Source organism: Curcuma longa, chromosome 21 (assembly GCF_044706935.1).
Source record: "Curcuma longa cultivar G26 ecotype Majalengka, Jawa Barat chromosome 21, ITB_CL_G26_1.1, whole genome shotgun sequence".
Taxonomy (NCBI): domain Eukaryota; kingdom Viridiplantae; phylum Streptophyta; class Magnoliopsida; order Zingiberales; family Zingiberaceae; genus Curcuma; species Curcuma longa.
In genome coordinates, this window is record NC_133881.1 from 5435549 (window position 1) to 5458248 (window position 22700).

The following is a 22700-nucleotide window of genomic DNA, read 5'->3' on the forward strand; positions in this document are numbered from 1 at the left end:
ATGATGAGGAAATAAAAGAGCTATGAAAGAGATATTTTTATCAAATTTTTAATGAAGGTTTAGGTGATCAATTTAATTTAGGTAATTTAAGTAGGTTAAATGAGAGTATAAATTTAAATTTTTATCGTACAATTTAAACTTTAGAAGTATAATAAATTTTAAATGGGATACACAATTAAAAAGTAGTTGGACAAGATGATATTATAATAGAGATATGAAAGTGTCTAGGGAAATAAAGTATTGAATAGTTTACAAAGTTATTCAATATGATATTAAAAATTTTAAAAATATCTTATCATTACTTTAATTCTCATATATATATATAAGAATAAAAGAGATGTACAAAATTATACAAATTATAGAGTATTAAATTAATGAATTGTACCATGAAACTTTGGAAAAAAGATAGAAAAAAGATTAAGGAAGAAAATCACAATGATCAAAATCAATTTAGATTTATGTTTGGAAGGTAAACAATAGAAATTATATATTTTCTCATATAATTAATTGAAAAATATTAAGAATAAAAATAAGATTTACATATGATATTCGTCGATCTAAAAAAAAGTTTATGACAGAGTCCAAGGAAAATTATATAGAGAATTCTAAATAAGAGATGCGTTAGAATAACGTATATTGAATTAATTAAGAATATGTACAATGATATAATAACAAAAGTGAAGATTCTAAGTGGATTAACCGAAGCATTTCAAGGATAGAGTTATATCAAAGATCAGTTCTAAGTCCCTATCCTTTTTTATTAATCATAAAGGAACTTGCTAGACACATCCAAGATATGGTATCGTAGTACATATTGTTTGTAAATGATATTATTTTGGTAGATGAGACACGTGAAGGAGTAATTACTAAAGTCGAATCTTGGTAAGAAACGTTAAAAATGAAAAGTTTTAAATATTAGACGGAATGAGATAATTGTTAAAATAATAGATAACGAGCTATCTGGAGCTGAGAGTTTTAAATATTTAAAATTATTTTTACAAAAAGGTAGAGGGATTAAGAGATGTTTCACATGAAATATAAACGAGATGGTTATATTGGGTTATGATTTAAATACATGAGCAGAAGATGAGAGTTGCAAAGGTGATGATGTTAAGATAAAAGATCTGGTACTTTCAAGGATTTCGCACGATCATACGAGGATGAATATGATAAAAATAAAAATAAAGAGAGAAATGGGGGTTGTATCTAAGGGAAAATTTTGAAAGACACATTTAAGATAATATGATTATGTATTTAGAGGATCACTAAATATTCTAATTAGACAATTTGAAACTATATAAATTGTGTACATCAAATAGGATAAAATCCAATCACACAAGAATCCATATAATCGACCACGTGAGAATAACATTGGTTGTTATTGTATATAATTTAATAAAAATTTTGAATCTATGTAATAATTTTGTAATGTTCGATATTGTTTCATAAGTATAATGATCACTAGCAGTTGCTATAAGTTACATTCCGTGTCAATAAGGTTAAGATTAAAAATATGAAATAATTGAAAGATAAATTTTGCGAACATGGAAATAAGAAAAATAATTATTTTTGTTGAAAATAATTTCAAGTTTTGATGATAATGTCCAAATATTTAAAACTTAAGACAAAATTATAGGGATTAAAGAAAACAAATAAAAATAAAGTAAAGCTACTTTATTTTCTCCTCCCTTAATTAATTTTATTTCGAAAGATTAAGAAAGATAATGACCCCACGGAAAGGAAGATTAGGCCGAAAGGAAGAACTTGCCCTCTTACTCCGGAGATCACTTCACTTCGTCTCATTCACAAAAATCCTCTCGTTTGCAAGTGAAATTATAAAGAAGCAAACTTTAGTTGTCGGCTTATGATTTTTTTTCTTTTTAAAAAAATATAAACAAAAATACCATTGACCTTTTGATATTATTGTCATAAAAGATAGCATGAAATTATTCAAAAATAAATAAACCATCACTTTATAAAATGTTGTAAATAAAAACAAAACAACATCTTTTAATTTTTTTTAAAGAAAGTGATTGCATAATGCGAAGAACTTTCAAACTATTATGGACATTTTGACGATCTCAAAAATCTATAGTTTTTTTTTTGAAAATGTATGTAAATTTTGAGAGGTGAAATGTAATTTTCTTTATCCGATGAATTTAAACTCAGAATAAGTGACAAAATCAGAAGGAAAAAAAATTCTCAAAAGCACTATATAAGATCATCTCCAACCCATATCACCAAATTTGGTGTCATTTTCACACCAAAATGGTGCAATTTTAACACCAAACACTATTTCAACTCCAACCCATTCACACCATTTTACATCAAAAAAGAATATTCTTTAGAATGTTCTATTTATTTTTATTCATTTATTCATAATTTAATTATCGATATATATTTTAATTTAATAATTAATTTATGATAATTATTATATTTAAAATTAATATTATATTTATATTTAATAAGTTAATTTTTAAATTTATAATTTTTATGATTTTTATTTTTAATATTTATTATTATATATGTTTTAAAATTAATTAAATAATGTATAAATATAATTATAATTAAAATATATTAAATATATTATAAATAAAATTTATAATAAATTAAATCATTATAAATATGCATACTAAAATTAAAATAGGGTGTTATATACATTTAATTTATATTTATAATAAATAATTAATAATATATTTATAATAAATAATTAATAATTAAAATAATAATTATAAATTTATTTTTATTTATGATATTTAATAATATATATTATATTTATTTTTAAATACAATAATATATATTATTTTATATTTATTTTTATATTTATATATAATTATATTATATAATAATAAAAATAATTAAATAATTGACATCACCAAATTTGGCGATGCACTGTAGCATCACCAAATTTGGTAATGTCCTTGGGGGGTATTGGTTGTAGGAAATTGGTGTAAATTTTACACTAAATTTGGGTTTTGGGGTATTGGTTGGAGTTGCCCTTATCTCCAGCCGCTAGGGTTTCGGATCAAAGATCAAATCGAATCTCCAACAGAGAGGAGGAGAGATCGATGAAGAGGCTACTTTACTTCTCCCTCTTCTGCAAAACCGTGCCTTCCTTTCGTTCTCCTCGTCCCCACGATGCTGCCCTCCTCTTCGCCGTCTTACCTTACTCGGCCTTCGCCACTGCCACCGCCGCCGGCGCCGCATCCACCAGCGGGAAGCACATGTTCATGGCCCAGTACCTCGTCGACTCATGTGGCTTCGACCAGGAGAAGGCCACCAAGGCCTCAAAGCTTCTCAAGGGCATCCAATCCCGGCAGCAGCCCGACTCCGTCCTTGCTTTCCTCAAAAGTTACGGCTTCGATGATGCATCAGTAAAAAGGCTTGTAGATTACTTCCCCAAATGTCTTCTTTTGGACGTAGAGAAGGCACTTGCCCCAAAGTTCCGAGCTTTCGAAGATCTGGGGTTGTCCTCATCTGACATCGTCCACCTCGTCCGATCAAATCCCGACACCACCAAAATCAAACTCGAACGCATTGTGCCTAAGATCGAATTTTGGCAAGACCTTCTCGGGTCCAAGGATGCGCTGGTGAAGTTGTTCAAGGGTAACTATTGGGTTCTTGGGTACAGCGTCAAGAAGAGGATCCAGCCCAATCTTGAGATACTTCGGGAATGCGGCGTGGACGGCCAAAAGCTCGCCTTTATCTTGCGCTTTGACGCACTGTTCATAACGCAGAAAGTTGATACCTTAAAGTCGTTGATCAGTCGCGTGGAGGACTTGGGAGTGCCACGGACATCGGGGATGTTCCATTGCACTCTGTGTGCACTCTTCGTGGTCCATCCAAACAAATTCAAGATGCTAATGGAGTTGTTCCGGAGCTTTAGGTGGTCGGAGGCTGATTTTGTTGCGGCATTACAAAAGTGTCCTAGACTGCCGGGAAGGTCTTTGAAGACTTTGCAGAGAAATATGGAGTTCTTGATAAATGAAGCTGGATATGCTTCTTCTTACATCGCTACACGTCCAGTACTATTGACAATGAGCTTGGAGAGAAGGTTGATTCCGAGACATCGGATCTTGGCAGCCTTGAAATCTAAGGGGTACTGTGAAAGGGATTACAAAGTGACAACATACACGATGGTTTCTGAGACCAAATTCGTAGAGAAGTACATCGTCGTCTATAAGGACAGGTATCCAGATCTGATGGAACTCTACGCAAGCTTGAAACACACAAATGCTTCTGATTCTGGACTTCAATGAGGTAAATCATTTTTCCCCTGCAAGTTATCCTTCATGCTACCGTTTTTCACTGTATGGCTTCTCCTTTGTCAAACTCTAAAGCTAACATTTATGCCAACAAGCATGGAAATAAGAATTTGAACAATCATGATCTTGTTTTGCATGTCAATATGCATGAAGATAAGAACAATTCGCAGGATCATGATCTTGATTTTGCATTGCATATCAATCGAGCTAAAAGCTCACAGATTTGTCGCTTATTATGTTAGATAATTGGTATTCTTGTATTCTTGCGACTCTACTACAAGAGAGGCGTTCTTCCATTTTGAGCATGCGGTAATTTCTCCTTGTTTGAGTAGTAGTTACTCATTCATATGTTCTGTGGAATGTTGCATGATCGTCAAATGAAGTCTCCTAGTATATATTTTTTTATAAAAAGGGAGGAACCACTGCCACATGGATGAAATGATCCAATACTTTTTGAATTTTGTCGGTTGACATGGTATTTATTACATGCTTGATACTGAATGGCTGTAATCTTTTGACTATAGCATAGGGATGCCAATGGGTTGTGTTGGAGTCCATATCTTCTGTCTCCATCCCCATCTCCATCTCTATCCTCATTGGATATTCAACTTTCATCCCTATTTCTGTCGATCCTCATTTTTGTAATCATTGGAGGAAGGATATTCATCTCCATTTTCATATTCATCGAAGGATCAAATTATCCTCTATACTAATAATTTTTTATTTTATTCAACTACCATCATTCAATAAAAATATATTAGAATTAAAATTTTATATATAAAAAATATATAATAAACATCGATAGACTACTATGAAGGAAGAAGCAAAAAAAGAAAAAAGGAGAAGATTAGATTTATTTTTCTTTAATTGATTGCCGATGAAATAAAAGAGCAATGGTTTAGGTGGATGCAATAGGCTATCATTAAATAAAGAGGAAATAAAAGAGCAATGGAAAATATTTTCATCAATTTTTTAATAAAAATTTAAGTGATCAATTTAACTTAGTTAATTTTAATAGGTCAAATAAGTATGAAAATTTAAATTTTTATTGTAGAATTTAAATTTTAGAAGTAGAATAAGTTTTAAATGAGATGCATAATGAAAAGGTAATTGGATCATATGGTATTTTGATAGAGATATGGAAGTGCATAGCGAAATAGTATTGAATGATTTATAAAATTATTCAATATGATATTAAAATTAAAAAAATATCTGATCAATGGAGGTTAAGTACTTTAGTTCTCTTATATAAGAACAAAGGAAACCTACAAATTGTTTAAACTATAGGGGTATTAAATTAATAAGTCATACCATAAAATTTTAGAAAAGAATAATAGAAACAAATTAAGGAAGAAGACTACGGTAATTGAAAATCAATTTGGATTTATACTTAAAAGGTCAACAATAGAAGTTATATATATCTTCTTATGCAACTAACTGAAAAGTATTGAGAAGTACGACTTACATATAATATTCGTTGATTTAAAAAAAGTTTATGATAGAGTCGTAAGGAAAATTATATGAGGAATTTAAAAAAAAAAGTGTTAGCATAACGTATATTGAATTAATTAAGAATATAATAACAAAAGTGAGTTTTAAACGGATTAATCAAAATATTTCCCTTAAGGATAGGGTTACATCAAAGATTAGTTCTAAATTCTTATCTTTTTCTACTAATCAGACAAACTCATTGGACACATTCAAGATACTATGGTGCATATTGATTACAGATGATATTATTTTGATAGATGAAACACGTGAATGAATAAATGTTAAACTTGAATCTTAGTGAGAAACGTTAGAAGTGAAAAGTTTTAGGCTTAGTAAAGTAAAAATAGAATATTTGAAATTTAAGTTTAGTAATATTAGACAGAATGAGATAATTGTTAAAATAGAAGATGACAAGTTGTCTATAAGAATTTTAAATATTTAGGATCATTTTTGTAAAAGGATGGAGGTATTGAGAGCGATGTCTCATATAAAATATAAAAGAGATGGTTGAAATCAAAGAGAGCGTCAGATGTTCCTTGTGATAGTAAAGTACTTCTAAGATTTAAATGAAAGTTTTAGAAAGTGACGATTAGATTTGTTATGTTATATGAAGTTGAATATTGGATTATGCTCGAACACATGAGCACAAAATGAGAGTTACAGAGGTGAAGATGTTAAGATGGATATGCAGACATACAAGGATATATATGATAAGAAATAAAAATATTAGATAGAAAATTAAGATTGATATCTATTGAGGAAAAATTTCGAAAGATATATTTAAGATGATATGAATATGTACTTAGATGATCATAAAATACTTCAATTAGACGATGCAAAACTATAATAAATAAGCATATTAAATAAGAAAGAGAAAGATAAAAAAACTTAATTAGTAATAATAAAATAAGATAAAATTTATTTAAATATAAATAATTATATAATAAAGGATATAATCTAATGATATAAAAAGATTTATATAGTCCATTGTGATAAGATTTGATCGTCGTATATAATTTAACAAAACAATTGAATTTTAGTCTAAAAATTAGAGCTGTCAAACGGGCCAACCCATGGCGGGGCGGGCTAACCCATGGCGGGCCCATCATATGGCGGGGCGGGGCGGGCTAACCCACCAATTTGGCGGGTTGGGAAATCTCCAACCCAACCCAACTCAAGGCGGGCCGCGGGTTAGGCGGGCCAACCCGCGGGCCTATTAAAAAATAAAAAAAATATTAAAAATATTTAAAATTTTAAGTTTAAAGTATAATTTAAATTGATTAAGTTGAAAGTTTTAAGTTTGAATTATAATTTTTAAGCTTAAATTGTATTTTAAATAGATGAAACCCACTAATTCATTAAGTTTTATATTTTAATTTTAAAATTTATAATAAATAAATAAACTTTCTCAACCCGCGGGCCAACCCAAGCCCGCCGCGGGCCAACCCACGCGGGTCGCGGGCCTAGGCGGGCCAACCCACCTCAACCCATCTTAAAATGGGTTGATAAAATTTCAACCCAACCCACCTAAATTTCTTGGCGGGGCGGGCCAACCCGGCGGGCCTAACCCAACTTGACGGCTATACTAAAAATTGTGCAATGTTCAATATTGTTTCATGTATAATGATCCATAAAAGTTGATATAATTTAACATTCCGGGTAATAAGCTTCATGAATTCTTTAAGATAAAAAAAATATGAAATAATTGAAAGATAAATTTTACGATCATGGAAATAAGAAAAATAATTATTTTTCTTGAAAATAATTTCAAGTTTTGATGATAATGTCCAAATATTTAAAACTTAAAACAAAATTATAGGGATTAAAGAAAACAAATAAAAATAAAGTAAAGCTACCTTATTTTCTCCTCCCTTAATTAATTTTATTTTGAAAGATTAAGAAAGATAATGGCCCCAAGGAAAGGAAGATTAGGACGAAAGGAAGAAATTGTCCTCCTAATCCGGAGATCCCTTCTTCTAAACAAAAATACCATTGATTTTTTTATATTATTGTCATAAAAGATGGCATGAATTTATTCAAAAATAAATAAAACATCACTTTATAAAATGTTGTAAATAAAAATAAAACAAGGAAACAAAAAATGAGGAACCGTTTCAAACATTGGCTCACATGTGTTTGACTCATCAAACACTATTTTTTTAATTAAAGGGGCACTATTTTTTTAGTTTTCATCAAAATGGCGCTCAAATCCAATCTTAACGCATGCTTTTCTCCATAATAACCTCATTGAACTGATTTCGTAAAACCAATCAGTTTTGTGAAAAAACAAACAACTAAACATTTTGAATAGTTTGAATTTGTTAAGCAATTTAAGATGGGAATCAAATTTGAATGATTAGAAAAGATCAACAAGAAAAAAATTCTCCCATCTGTAAATTCAAACTTTTGCACCGTAAAACTCTCGGACTATAGCCCGGATAACTTATAATGGGGCTCTGCCCGTGTGGTAGAAGAACCTTCTAAAACCCTTACGAATAAGCAAGGAATGATGAGGTCAATAGAGTGAAAGGGTTTGACCGGGGTTTCTCGCAATTGACTAAATCGATGACCAAGCAAGATCAATGGTATGTGAGAGGTGCCTTCAACAACAATTAAGGATGGATAGTTCAATTGAGTAGAGGCTCTAGGAACAGAGGTTCTTTAGGAGAAGAATCCAAGGAAAAATGAATTAAACTAAAGAAATTGTTTTTATCATTTGGTTCAACGAGGATTTTATAGGGAAAAAACATGAAAATAAGATTTTATTTGGGTGCCCTTCTCATAAAAAAATTAAAACAATGTATTTTTGTGATGATTTTAATAATAAAGTGTATTCTTTTGCCTAATCTTGTTTCATCCATTACCATTGAACTTTATGTAGCATCATAAGTTGGCTCTGGCCTTCATATGTTCTTGTAATTGAAGTGAAACTTTCATTGTAAGCAAAAGAAGGCATTTTATGCCTAGACATGCAACAACCACTAATTATAAATGGAACGGAACAAAATGAGACGAAACAAATTGATTCATTGCAACTTAAGAGGTGGATTCATTATGGTGGCATAGATCTGTGCTTATAGATTTGTATGAATAGCCATTTCGCCTTACTAGCGAATCTACTGAACCAGACAATCCAGCTGATTCTTAAGATGTTCATATTTTTCCCTTACAACCTAAAATGAGAACTAGACAGGAGCCACAGGGGTGATTGATAGAAGCAAACATCACAGAATCTTGACTACTAGAAAACTAAATGAAATATAACAAAATAACAAAAACACACCAAAAAAAAACACTGTAATAGTGCTATATTTCCTCAAGTATTACACAACAAAACAGAGTCAACTTTATCTATAAGATTCGCGTGTGATTAGAATTAACAAATCCTTAATTCTGTTGAGTATCCTATTTCTTCTCTAGGCAACAAATTTTCAACTTTAAAATACAAACAGCTTCAGTCATTCATGCATAGGTGAAGAATAACAAACTGAAACTTTTCCTTTTATACTGACTGAAACAAAATGAAGATACCCGTTTGGTCTGGCTTTGATCAAATCATGCTCCACTATTGGTTTTTGACTGGCAATAAAATTTGTAAATTGATTGGCAAGCTAATTTGTAAATCGGTTTACATTTTGATTTTGGGAGGGCTTGAAAATTAAGGACAATATGGGAACAATTTATGATAGGCATGTAATTTGGTATAAAATACATACTGTGCGATTTGATATCTATCTAATTTATCTAAAAATGGCTGATGTTGGAGGGCTTCCATGGGTAAGTTCTGCAGCAAATGTGCAATGTAAACAACAATACCATATCATACAACATGAGAAAACCATTAAAGGTGGAAATAGGGATTGGAAGCTGGTAAAGACTGGAAGTAATTTCTGAACAAACAAATAAACAACTAGGAATAGACTTACCTTGACACAATAACTATTTCATTTATGTAAACAACCTCGACAGATAACAAGAGTATCATTTATTCAGTGAAATGATGCTACTCAAACCTTTAGCTGATTTTGATTTCATTTATCTTTTATTTTATAAAGACTAGAACAGGCAGAACAATGAGCATACACTAGTTTGCAGTGAAGGGAGCATCACCAGGCTTCCGGTTTAAAGTTTTGATGGCTTGGGGAAGATATCAGGTGTGAACTTTTGAGCTGCACTTATACTTCCCTTAATCTTCATCGCTCCTCTATAATAATTCAAGAGAAAAAAAATCAGTAATCAACCCCCAAAAAACTTTTTCTTTACATAAATTTAAGGCGGAACATTACCTGATGAATGCAATCTGCGGGTTAATCTTCCCTGTCGCAATGGACAGGAAATCGTTATCCGTAAAGGAAAAGGTAGCATCTGGCTTCCCATCATACGGGCCTAACTCGTCGTTCAAAAGGGGGGGTTGGGAAAAAAAAACATTTTTTAGAATGATACATCAACTACGAAATTGATGGGAAATAGGGAAAGGACAGACCTTTGGTAACCGTTCCTTGCTTGAGATCGACAACGTAGATCTCCTCATCCACTCCAATCTTCTGCAGAGCGAAAGAGCAAGGAATATAATTTTTTTAGGGTTTGGGGAAAATGGGAACCAGTATGGAAAAGAAGGACCTTTGGGGCGATGTTGAGCTGGTAGACGAGGTTTATCTTGCTGGAGATCTGCTTTCCGGCGTCGGTGGCGAGATGGACCTTCATCTGCTCTAGAAGAGCCGCGGACTTGAGCGAGGTCGACATCGCCGTTTCTTCCTCGATCTCCGATTGCTCTTCTACCTGCCTTCTCCGTCGCGGTGGATCTATGTGAGATTTTGGATGGGCCGCAACGTTATTTATGACAAGCAGTTAATTTGAGAGTAAATGATGCTCTTCCCGTTTGGCATGTCTCACCAGTAATTGAATCTCATTACAAAATTTAATGACGAATTAAAGATAATGACGCTCTTCCCGTTTGGCAAATCTCACCAATAATACAATCTCATTACACCATTTAATGACGAATTAAAGATAATATTGGTTCATCCCACCACGAATTAAAGAATAGATAGTTTGTTCTCTTGGTTTGCCTACCTAATAAATTCATAAGACATTTAGAGATAATGTGGGGCCAACTGGATGGGATCGTTAATGGATTTAAATGTTGAAGAAAGAGATCAATAAAATCTTCCCATTAAAATTTGAACTATAATCAAGGGTGGTTTGGAAATAAATTATTAAACGTGCATAAATTATACTTTAAATTTATTCGATAAATGAATCAAAAAAAGTCATCAATCTATTATCAAATAGTAATAATAATAATAATGCTAATTCTATGAGGAACAAGAAAATTTTTATCAAGGCTGATTGATTAATTTGATTGATCTATTGAGTCTTAGGACTCAAAGAAGCTATGTTAAACTTATGGTTACATATTGTATTTTTGAGTTTATTTTGAGAAAAATGATTGTATTAGATTGAATCTAGTTTTTAGATAGGGTTTGTATTTAGAGAGCTTTTTCTATGATGTATGGAGCCTTAGAGGGACTTAGTTAAACCTTAGGTTTGTCTTAGAGTTTTAGGGTGATTTACAAGGTTGTAAGGTCAACTAGATAGGATATATGGTTGTTGAGTCGTGGTGGACCAACCTAGCAATGAAGCTTGGATGATCGAATTCTTTTTCGAACTAAGCAAGAGGCTAGGTGGATCTATGTTCAAACCTCGAGTTTTAATTGTCATAAATGTTGGTTTGGTCGACTAAGGATGGTTAGTAGGTTAACCTAACTTGTGTTAGCAAACTTTTTTCAAGAGTTGTTAATAAGATATTTTGGTTGATTAGGGCATTAGTTGTTCCACCAAGTTTGTTTTCAATCACTTTCAAGTGTCCAAAATTCCATCCTTCATCTTCAAAATTATCTTGGTAATGTCTTTCTTACCTAGGGTTTACATTCTAGTGTATAAAGTGTTAGATGTTTTTCACTATCTTGCGCTTATCTTTCCTCATGATTTACGAATAAATTCAAAGCACAACTTATACACCAATCTTTAATTGATTCACCTACCCATCATTGTGCTTGGGTAAAATTTTAAAATGTCATACCCTTCTTTGTGCTTAGTGAAATTATAACTAGTAATTGGACCTATATTTAATTTAGAAATATTTATTTCAAACAATATTAATAACATTTATATCATAAAATATAATTCTCTAACGAGTTCAGTAAATAAAATTATCTTTTCGAATATATAATTGATTTATGTTTATCATATATAATTTGTTATTAAACTGAATATTACAATATAAAATTCAACTAATTATATATTGATCAATAAGCATATAAATTAAGAAATCACCTATATAAGAAAACACAATTTCTCATGAACATGTTAACTTTATTCCATAGAAGGAGAAAAAACAAATTAAAATTACTAATCATTAATCATTAAAAAAAAGTGTGCTAAAATTGACCAGTGACAGCTCCTGGCACAAGTTCTTAAGCCATAGATGCAACAAGACTACAAGAACACAACATGATCAATCCTCTGCAGCAGATTTCCAGTTTAATCTGTTGCACAAGTTCAATCTGTTCATTATCAAACATGAAGAACAATGATCGATCATAGGAATGAACCGTGAATTGCCTCAGCGAAGCACCAAGAACAGTTGCAGTCCTTTCGAGAATGAATGAATATAATCATCTGATCATGATGGTACACAGCTCCAAACTGACTCATACATCATGTGCTTTGATATCCAAATACATCTCGAATTTGTGCCCTTGTTCTATGCTTATGTAATCTTCTTATCAACATCTGCAAGTATTTAAGAAGGTTTTGGCTCTCAGGACCCCGAATACTCGAACACAATCCCTTCAGCTACGCTTCTTGCCCGTCCATTTCCAAATAACTTGCTTATAATGGCCAAAGAAAAATCAATTACGGTACAGAGACCTTTTCCAGTAATGACCTTCCCATCTATTACCACTCCACTATTCTCAGCGACTTTGCCAGTTAACTTCGCAATGGCAGCAGGATGAGCCGTAGCAAGTTTATCCTGTAAAGAAAATACAGGTTAACCTGGTTGCATTAGAGACTTGGAAGATCTTAGTTTGGCAATCAGACAAGATCACCTTCAACAAGCCTTGGTTATGTAGTATTATTGGAGATGAGCAGATGCCACCATATATTCTTCCCGCTTTCATTTGTTCCCGGAGCAATTTCTTCAGGATTCTAGACTTCTGAAATCGCTCGACTCCAGCAGTTCCTCCCTTAAAAATAAGGGGAGAAGGATTAGCTTATAAAGAATCCAACAAGATACATTTCAGTACCCAAAAAGGACGTGCCCAAACCTAAACTGCAACATTGAATAACTGTTGTCACAGAGCTTGAAAAGCAAACTGCAAGTTTCCTAACAAGCATTGAAGCACTATTCTCATTATACAAATTTTCAAACCATAAATGTTATCCAAGTGTTTTCCTACAAACTGTAAGCAAAGCATTTGCAAAAATATTCTATTCCTCTCGATAGGTCTGTGTACAGAGTATATACGTTGAACTTGCGAGTTCAATATTTTTATCCCACAAACAACCTAAAGCTTCTACCCTTTGCTTATCTTGTAAACATGTTAGCTATAATATTCAATCACAATGATTCGGGTAGAACATGAAATCTAAAACCAGTGGTAAGTAGTAGGTTGATGTGACAATGATTAAGACAAAAAAGCAGTTCATAATAATCTAAACAAAATGTTCAAGGCGAAGAGAAGATAGTAGTAAACTTTGACGTACAGGAAGAATGATAAGATCATATGTTGACTTTGAAGAATCCGTAATTGATGAGTCCACCATTAGTGTTATGTTTTGAGAACCTATTATCCGTTTAGATTTTTCAACCGAGGCAACTGTAACATTCACCTTTGCTCGCCTCAAGATATCCACCAGCATTATAACCTCCATTTCTTCTGAGCCATTAGCAATTGGAATGAGAACCTACGTTATAACAAAAAATAAATAATTCCATAGACATGAAACACATAAGAAACAGTGAGAATTTATGATGATTGCTACTATACTCACAACATCTTTTAAGTAATGATGCCATAACACTAAGCATCACTGGGAACATTTTTTTTTAAGATTGATACAGTGTAAGGTATACCAATAGCTTAAGTTATGAAAAACTCACACTATGTATCAAGTCCCATGTTTGTTCTCCATCAATTAAATATTTTCTCTGAACAGAAACTGATCCAATCACTCAAATTTACAACCAAGGTCATGACGAATTCATGTGGAAGCAAACAGAAGGAACACTATATCATAGATATTTTCTCAACACCATAGAAATGGATAAAAACTAATTCAACATGGGGAAACAAATAATCCATTGACATTGTTTCTCCTTGGCCCTAGCTAGGCAATTAAAAAAAAAGAAGCATAGTTAGGATCCTCTTCTAATGGATTAAGCTTTTGGTTTTGGGATAAATAAAAAATAATCTCTAATCAAATGTAGCATAATATCCAAGCAGAAAAAAAAAACGTGTATGAACTCCACTTGTATTGGTAATTACAAAACTATATCCCCATTTAACACATGGGACTCAGCTAGCTCATTGGAATTCACCGAACAAACATGGGAGCAACATGCGAGAGTATCTTACAATTGTTTGTATAGTTCTCTGAAATAAGGATTGCAGATTACTTACAACAGCACCATAGTAAATGACTCCACTGAATACCTATGAAAAGTCACTAACTTATAGCTTAATGCTTGGGAAACAATTTAGTTAAAAGTCATGCTTCTAATAAACCAGCACATAAATGAGCTGAGCGTGTATGTTTTTATGCTACTGAAGTCTGTGTGCAGAATTGGAGAGTAATAGTTAACATTCTTTCACAAAAATATTAGCTAATTGAAATAATCCTTTGTTTTCTGTTGCAGCTTTTTTCCTCTTACTATGAAAAAATTGCAACAAGTAAAAAAATAGAAATCAGTCATTCAAGTAAGCAAGTCTTGTCATTCTCATTCCATATCACACATGAACCTCTTAATCTCCTTTTAGGGTGTGTTTTCTATGGGGGAAAGAAACTAGAAAAAGAATCAAATGAGAGAAAATTTTCTCAATCTTTGATTTCCTTTAGCAAAAACGGGTGGGGAAAGGGGAAATCTTTCCCCAATTTTGTCTATATTATTTCCGGCCAATTTGGACTGACAACACGCTTCCATATGTAATAAAACTCAAATATGAATTGAAAAAATTCAAAATGTTTTTTTTCAATTTTTCCATTAATGTATCTTATTATGATTTTTGATATATAAAATTTAAAAATTTAAGTTTCCCTCGCTCTCAAGGAAATAGCCGGATGAAATATATTTTACAATTCTTTTCCTATGAGTTTTTTTCTCTACATTCCTTCCAAGTTGTTTCCTTCCTTTGTAGGAAAGGTGTTCAGTTCTTGCTAAAGCTTTAGGAAGTTTGAATTTGACAAATGTTGTGCATTAAAGGAACATGTAAAGTTTACAAAGGGATACAATGGTGCTTCAAGCTAGGGAGCATCATAGTATGGTAGGTATACGGGCAAAATCAAAGATGATATGAATGTTTCAAAAGGAGACATAGCTACACAAAGGAAGTCGTTGTTGGAAAAGTGAATGGAAAATTGGATGAAATTGGCTCCAATATGATAGTCCCACATTCAACGGGAATAATGGATGAAATTGACTCCAATATGAATGGGAGAATAGTCCCACATTTAGAGTTTTAGAGCAACATGATTGGTTTATATTGAATCACAACTCGATGATGTTGTAAATATGTATGGATGAGAGGTTCTTTTGCGCATGTGCACCCCTATGGGGGTGCAAATTTAGGGCCGCACTAAACCAAGCTCACTTATATGCGAGTGTGACCTGCGCGTCGAATGTCGGACTAGTCGGAGAAAAAATGCCCAAGCAACCTAGCTAACATTTTACCATTTGAGTCAGCCAACAAGGAGTAGTTAATTATTGAATAATGGTTATTAAGTGGCAAGATCAATGGTCATCAGGCTTTCAAGCCTATAAATTGAGCTCTTTCCTAGGTTTATCTATTCTTTCCGTCTTCTTGGTGATAGCATTTGGGTATAATTCAATTAGCTACAAACAACCAGTGCTTAATTGCTAATATGGTAAAGTCATTGGTTCATGAGAAATAGACATGGGTATTTGAACCTCTACAAAGTAGTGCTTAATTGCTAATATTGTCATTGTATCATGAGAAATAGACATTCATTTGAAGTTCCTTAGTTGTGCTTTGCAAAGCCCCAACTCAACATCCTAAGTCTCTCTTCAACTCGACCATCTAACCACCCGACTTGGTTTCTCAAGTCACGGCATCCTGACCACCCGACTTCTTCCCGAGTCACTGGCATCCTCGGCCTCCCAACTACCCTGCTCAACTCCAACGTAGTCCAACTACTCAATTGCCAAGTACTCTGACTCGGCTCAGTCTCCCAAGCACTTTTGACTTGGTTGTCTCCCGACTCGGCTCAATGCCTTGCTTGACTCGACTCCTCAAGCACTTCAATTCGAGCAAGTGTAATCAAGACTCCTGCTCACTAAGTGTCCGGATAAGTCCCTCATTTGTAATTTTATAATCACCCGCTCCAATAGCCATTTATGTATAGTAGTGTCAGGAGAAGAAAGATCACAAGTCTAACCACCAATAGGTGCATGGAAAAAATAATGAGAGAAACCTAAAACAAGACCTCACAACTCTTGTTTTGGTCAACGATATCACATCCAGAAGAACTCAAATTGAGGAGACAATGGTATCATCTTTCCATCAATCCGTGTAAAGATAAAAGAAAAGTAAATGTCGTCAAGGGATAAACAATTATAATGTAAAAAAGGGGAAAAGCAACAGTATAGAGATTAGAGAGTGCCCTGCAGCTTCTTACATTTGGAGTATGCTCAAAGGACCACTCAACTTTATTGAATTCTTTCTTTCTTTCTTGGCAACAATGAGTTGGAAGCAACTGCACATACAAGGTTAAAGCATAAACATGATATAGAAACACTTGCTTAATATATATGTTCATCTTTAAAGCATTAAAATTTGAACAGCAAAGAGTTTATACAGCATAAGTTCATTGATTCATTAAATTCATGGGAGAAATTTATGATCAAGAGAATCAAACACTATCCACAAGTAATGATGTTTAACCACTTGGAAAAAATGAGGGTAAGTGCCGAAAGCAAAAAAAAAAAAAAAAAGGAAATCACATAATTCCTCACGCACACACACAAAAAAACAGTAGCCCAAATTCAGGAAAAAGATTTTATTTAAGCCAAGTAACCTTCGATTAGGTTTAGGTGTATATCAAAATCATTAACTATAAATCTCCGCTATGTATCATTAAGCAAAGTGTTTGAATCCATTTTGCTAGAACTAGTCAAGGTCCTTTCATAGTTTGCATGGCTACTTGAAAGAGACCTATATCTGTCCCTGACCAGGAAGAGGAAGACTGTTTTTAGTACAATTGAATGTAGTTGACTTAAAGAGGAAACACCAGGACTCAGGATTTCATGAGAGATGCCTTACCAGCCTACTTCCAATATCTGCAGCCACATCATGACCAAAGAGTTGTTCAACAAATGATAGGGCAAATTCGAAGGATGTGCCAGGACCACGACTTGTAGTGAGCTCTCCAGAGACTTGGATATTGGATTTCACAGCTCGAAAGGTAGGAAGCTTATCCATAAAAGCTGGATGACAAGTGATCTCGCAATGCAAATCAATAAATATTTAGGATGGTGTTATTTTATTTTACAAGGCAAAAGCTAATTAAAGAGTCACCTGCTTTCTCTTATGAAGACCCCAGTGCATCAAAGCAACAGCAGGAGCAGCACATATGGCACCATATAACCTTTTATCCTCTGCCTGTCTCACTGTTATCCTACGAAGAACTTCACAATCTCTTAAGCGGACTGAGCCTGGCATTCCTCCCTAAGAACTTGTTGTGGTGGTACTTCAGGGTAGTGTAATTTACAAGAATATAGAATACATTGTTTGTGAGAAAAGAAGACTAAAACTGGATCAACAATTAGAGTAAATCTAAGATGAACTCTGCAAAAGTTATATGGTCCCAAACAATATGTTGCCACAATTAGATATGTTGCCAAGCTTTTACAGGAGATTTATTGGAAGCCAAAATTCAGGAAAACAATACAAGTTGAATTTGTGCTACTCATCCATCCCACATTTCAGATAATCATAACAGAGACAATAAATCATAGTGATAAGCTTCTAGATGACTTAGTGATAATCAAGGTCCGATCGCTTGTGGGAAATTGGAATCCATAATACAGCCATTATTTATTATTACATTCATTGACAAGTTGCAGGTACAAAAATAGCTGAAGAGTGAAGCTAACATGGTTATACGTCTAGCATTCAGATATCATCCACAAGCAGGTTAACATTGAATGACCTTTATATAGAAACTTCTTATTAAAAATCAAAATATATATTATTTAGCAAGTATATTGAGCGGAAAGTGGAAAAATGAAAACTTGCGACTGAAACCACACTAACCGGCAGTGCGACGAGATCGAACACCTCATCAGCGCACTCATCAATGCAAACGTCTGCCACCAGCTTGGTCCCCGAGGAGGCCTCCACCATCAATTCCGTCTCTACAGAGGCCATGGAAACCTCAGCACCAGCCCGGCGGAGGACGTCCACCAAGATGACGGCTTCCATCTCCTCCGTACCCATCCCAATAGGGACAAGGACCTTCTTCTTGAGAGAAGGGAGGGGGAAAGAAGGGGGCGCCGTGTTGAGGGAGGAAGATGACCTAGCTGCTGCAGGACGCGTAGAGGTCACCGCCGGCCGCTGCGCTCGAACGGAGAGAGACGCGAAGTCGAACGGTGAGAACGCCATGGCGGCCATTGGGGATTACATAAGCTGGTTTCGTGGGTTTATCTACTCCGGTTCGAGCGAGTTGCGCTCCGGGTGAACATGGGCTCTTCCGGTTCAGTTAAACCCAGAAAGCCGAACCGAACGGATTGCAAATAGTTCGGTCTAATTTTGATTGGGTTGGATGAGAATTTTAAATTGTATCATATCATTTTGTATATTTCATTGTCATATTATATCATTTATATTTTGATAGATCTTCCATTAAAACTAGTATAATGGTAATGGAATGACTATGTAAAGGTAATTAGTTATTTAATCCATACAATTATATTCAATAAATGTGTAATACCATCTTGGCCAAAAAAAATCTTAATGGGAATTGCAAAACTAACTATAATAATGATTTATTATCAATATTTTTCTAAATAAAGGTATAGTCACCTAAAAGAGTTTAAAGCGATATAATTTATAGTCTCAATAACAAAGTTAAGTATATTATAATCACAAAGGCAACAAGGAATAGTATTTAGATCCATTATCCATGAATTGTAGTAGCTTTGAGTGTTATTAATTTTAATCATTATATTTTTGTGTCAATATTGAAGTCATTGTGCATATTAAGGAATCGCGATCTCATCAATGATAATCCAAATATGTGATCCACTCGATAACAAAATCATTGCAGAGACATCATAATGGAGAAAGTACCTATGAATATGAGCAATTACATTGTTAATTTACTCATAAAGCATTTTCCCAACAAAAACATGAATCACATGTTTGATGCATGATATGAGATACATGAATAATTGATCTTACTGTACATGAGAGATTGTTAATAATAGTTCTAGAGACAATTATATTATAAAGGAAATTGCTACAAATACAATTGGATAATTATTAGTAAAATTAATCTTTCATTTATAATTTTATTATTTTCTATATAATTGGTAAATAATAATAAAAGGTATCATTGTGTTAGTGATAGATGAATTATGATGTAAGATAATGCCAAAGTAAGAAGTAAACTATTAAGTGTCCTTAGCAATAATGATTTTGAGATAGATTATCAATTTCATGCTATAACTAGTATTTGTTATATTTTTACTTATATGAATGCCACAAAGTGACTTGGCAAATTAATTTATTTTAATCATTATGTTTTTGTGCTCATTATCTCATATTCAAGTATATGCCACGATTAAATCAAGGAATTTATGAGTTGCAAAGACATCATAATGGAGAAAATACCTATGAGCAATAACATTGTTAATTCACTCACTAAAGCATTGTCCCAACAAACATGAATAACATTTTTGATGTATGGTATGAGATACATGAATAATTGATTCTAGCTATAGTGTTATAGAGACAATTAGATTATAAAGGAAATTGCTACAAATACAATTGGATACTTATTAATAAAATTAATCTTTTATTTATAATCTTATTATTTTATATATAATTGGATACCTTTAATTGATAGCAATTAAAGGTATTACTAGTAGGTGTTATATTTATATCAAGCCAAAAAAATTAAGATGAATATAATATAGATTCAAAAAATGGAAGGTCAAGAATATACATAAACAATAACTTATATATTTCCATTAATTTGTCGATACCATTTAACAAGTCACACTCTAATTACACGTGCCATCAATATTATTACCGTTCATTTTAAGGCTAAACGTCATACGTAGTCGACATGAACACTTCAAGAATATTTATTGCCATGGATAATCTTATTCCATTGCTGATGAGACAAAGCTGAAACTAGTAAAACGAGCACGGTTCCACAAGTCCAATTAAAATATAGTCTACTGCGGGAGCTTGTTGATCTTGCAATAAGCGTAGTCTTTATACATCTTTGCTTTGTACTTGGGAGGGTTGTCTTCGTTGACGACTTGCTGCAGAGGACCAATCACTGCATCTCCGGGAGGAGAGCAAAACACCGGCCATGACATTCTCACCTTCTCTTTGCTCACTGTACTTCTGTGTAACACGCTCTTGTAAATCCCATTGCTCAAAATCTACAAATCACCGAGAGAGAGACGAGACTATATATTATTTCAGTTTCGCACTATAGCTACTTGTCAGAATTCGGAAGCTATAGCTTATGGCCGGTGTGAGTTTGTTCGTGTTGATTACCTCAATTTGGTCGCCGATGTGGACGATAATGGCATTAGGGATATAGTCGACGTTGATCCAATGATCGTCCTTGAGGATTTGCAAGCCGGGGACATCGTTGGGGACGAGAATTGTTATGGCAGACATATCGGTGTGTGCCACCACTCCGAGAGCTACGTTGGGCCGAGGACACGGCGGGTAGTAGTTGATCTTGAGAAGAAAGTTTAGGGAGTCTCCTCCTACGGCCTCCTTGAGTGCTTGTTCCTCCAACTCTAACCCCTTCGACAATTCTGTTAGCATTCTATCAACCAGATCCACTACATATTTGGCATATTCCTCAGTTATATTCCTGAAAAACAGATAAAGACACAGCAAGTGATCTCAGATATTTAAGGTTTTTAGGACTGTTTTTAGGAATCTTATGGGGCTAGGAACTAAACTTCCTTGGCCTTCATTCACACGTTGAAATGGCCGGTCCCATTAAAACACCGGGAATTTAATGAACATGCAACTAAGTATTTTAAATATCGAAATCATACATTCTATTTTTTAAATTACTTAATTATATATTAATTTCTTTATATATATATATATATATATATATATATATATATATATTTATTTATTTATTGTTTTCCTCTGCCCTCTGGCCTCAATATTTCAAACAAGTTAGCTGAGCAACCACAATATAATAGCCACCTGGCCATAATTTTAGGGTTAGGGTTTTATAATTAATCACCGTCATCGACTATTTGACCGGTTGTAGTGAAACAAAATTTTCAGGTGTATTAATAAAAAAAAGTACCTAACCTACCTGTAGTCGACGGCGGGGAGGACGGGCCAGATCCCGTGGTTGACCTTCGACGGCGGCGCGATGTAATGGAAGAAGAAGTCGACCCACGCCTTCTTCCCCTCTAGTTCCCTCTGCAGCTTCGTCCCGTACCCTTCCTGTCCTCCGCTCGTCGGCGACCCGCCTCCGGCTTCCGCCCGCGCGTACTTCTCCTTCTCCTCCTGCGGCAGCTCCTCGAAGAATTCCCTCCCCGCGCGCTGCAGCTCCCGCACCACGTCCTCGGGCACCCCGTGGCCCACCACTTGGAAGATCCCCCACTCCCGGCTCGCCTCCACGATCGCCCGCGTGATCTCGGAGCCGTCGCTGGCAGCGAGGTCGACGACGGGGATCGCCGGCGCGGGGCCGAGGAAGGTGGTGAGGCACGGCTGCTCGTGGTCGGATCGGATGAACTCCGGCGGCATGGCGCCGTCGTCGGAGGCGCATAAGGAGGCTATGAGTTGAACGCGCTCGACTTCCATTGTAGAATATTGCTAAGTTGAGGAATGCAGATCAAGGGACAGAGAGAAATGGATCTGCAGTGGGAAGATAAGGAGCCTGCTAAGATTGTCTGTGTGCTTTATAAATTATAAATTTATAAACTATTAAAAATTTATAAAAATAATAAATACAGAATACAAAAGGAAGTTTTATACATTCTACGCTTGGAAATTCTAAAAACTGTTATATAATTGAAAATTTTCAAAAATTATATTTTGCTCATTTTAAAATAGTTTACGGTCATTTTATTTAAAATTATCACACAAAACTCAACCTGATCTAATTTTATAAACAAACCCGGCTAAGTATTCATCCTACCTAATTGAGTAGAAATCCATCTTCTCTAATTTAGAACAATTTAAGATTATATAATAATTTTATTTAAAATTATTAAATGAATTTAAAATATCTTATATATACTATAGTAAAAGATGAAATCTACCACCTTAATGACTTTACACGATCAATCTTACGACTATATATGAGAGTGGTAAATCAAAAAAATTAAAATTGACCACTATAAAATATTTTACATGCACATTCTTATTACATATTCTGTGGACCTTTTAATTTATTATGTCCTTTTTAATTTAGAATAGTTTG

General features: G+C 33.8%; 4 protein-coding genes across 5 annotated transcripts; 1 reads left to right on the forward strand and 3 right to left on the reverse strand.

The window, feature by feature from the left end:
• The first annotated feature begins 3016 nt into the window (after positions 1-3016).
• LOC141815025 (transcription termination factor MTERF15, mitochondrial-like) lies at positions 3017-4401 on the forward strand. The gene has a single exon (XM_074702985.1). The coding sequence runs from the start codon at positions 3069-3071 to the stop codon at positions 4257-4259; it is 1191 nt and encodes a 396-aa protein (XP_074559086.1). The 5' UTR covers positions 3017-3068; the 3' UTR covers positions 4260-4401.
• A 5282-nt stretch (positions 4402-9683) lies between these two features.
• On the reverse strand, positions 9684-10611 carry LOC141815562 (sterol carrier protein 2-like). Its single transcript, XM_074703513.1, has 4 exons — positions 10377-10611; positions 10240-10300; positions 10043-10142; positions 9684-9960 (listed from the first exon to the last, which is right to left on the reverse strand). Exons 1-4 carry the CDS (start codon positions 10497-10499, stop codon positions 9879-9881), a joined length of 366 nt encoding a protein of 121 aa, XP_074559614.1. The 5' UTR covers positions 10500-10611; the 3' UTR covers positions 9684-9878.
• Positions 10612-12181: 1570 nt separating this feature from the next.
• Positions 12182-18670, reverse strand: LOC141814817 (protein DJ-1 homolog C-like). Of its 2 annotated transcripts, none has more exons than XM_074702769.1 (7): positions 18314-18670; positions 17576-17725; positions 17321-17500; positions 16677-16754; positions 13527-13727; positions 12869-13006; positions 12182-12792 (listed from the first exon to the last, which is right to left on the reverse strand). In XM_074702769.1, exons 1-7 carry the CDS (start codon positions 18668-18670, stop codon positions 12580-12582), a joined length of 1317 nt encoding a protein of 438 aa, XP_074558870.1. In that variant the 3' UTR covers positions 12182-12579. The 2 variants fall into 2 exon arrangements, with proteins under 2 accessions (XP_074558870.1, XP_074558871.1); XM_074702770.1 differs by having other exon boundaries at positions 13653-13727; positions 18314-18647.
• Positions 18671-20222: 1552 nt separating this feature from the next.
• LOC141814819 (flavonol synthase 1-like) lies at positions 20223-22119 on the reverse strand. Its single transcript, XM_074702771.1, has 3 exons — positions 21585-22119; positions 20792-21119; positions 20223-20673 (listed from the first exon to the last, which is right to left on the reverse strand). Exons 1-3 carry the CDS (start codon positions 22076-22078, stop codon positions 20461-20463), a joined length of 1035 nt encoding a protein of 344 aa, XP_074558872.1. The 5' UTR covers positions 22079-22119; the 3' UTR covers positions 20223-20460.
• Positions 22120-22700: the final 581 nt, after the last annotated feature.

Excerpts from the sequence above, each read along its gene's own strand:
- LOC141815025 (XM_074702985.1), top strand. The coding sequence starts at position 3,069 with ATGAAGAGGCTACTTTACTTCTCCCTCTTCTGCAAAACCGTGCCTTCC.
- LOC141815562 (XM_074703513.1), bottom strand. The coding sequence starts at position 10,499 with ATGTCGACCTCGCTCAAGTCCGCGGCTCTTCTAGAGCAGATGAAGGTC. Across the intron at positions 10,143-10,239 it reads GCAAGGAACGGTTACCAAAG|GCCCGTATGATGGGAAGCCA; the intron begins GTCTGTCCTTTC and ends ACGACGAGTTAG. Across the intron at positions 9,961-10,042 it reads CCGCAGATTGCATTCATCAG|AGGAGCGATGAAGATTAAGG; the intron begins GTAATGTTCCGC and ends GAATTATTATAG.
- LOC141814817 (XM_074702769.1), bottom strand. The coding sequence starts at position 18,670 with ATGGCCGCCATGGCGTTCTCACCGTTCGACTTCGCGTCTCTCTCCGTT. Across the intron at positions 17,501-17,575 it reads GTCTTCATAAGAGAAAGCAG|ATCACTTGTCATCCAGCTTT; the intron begins GTGACTCTTTAA and ends TTGCATTGCGAG. Across the intron at positions 12,793-12,868 it reads ATAACCAAGGCTTGTTGAAG|GATAAACTTGCTACGGCTCA; the intron begins GTGATCTTGTCT and ends TTTTCTTTACAG.
- LOC141814819 (XM_074702771.1), bottom strand. The coding sequence starts at position 22,078 with ATGGAAGTCGAGCGCGTTCAACTCATAGCCTCCTTATGCGCCTCCGAC. Across the intron at positions 21,120-21,584 it reads CTCCCCGCCGTCGACTACAG|GAATATAACTGAGGAATATG; the intron begins GTAGGTTAGGTA and ends TCTGTTTTTCAG. Across the intron at positions 20,674-20,791 it reads ACATCGGCGACCAAATTGAG|ATTTTGAGCAATGGGATTTA; the intron begins GTAATCAACACG and ends GGTGATTTGTAG.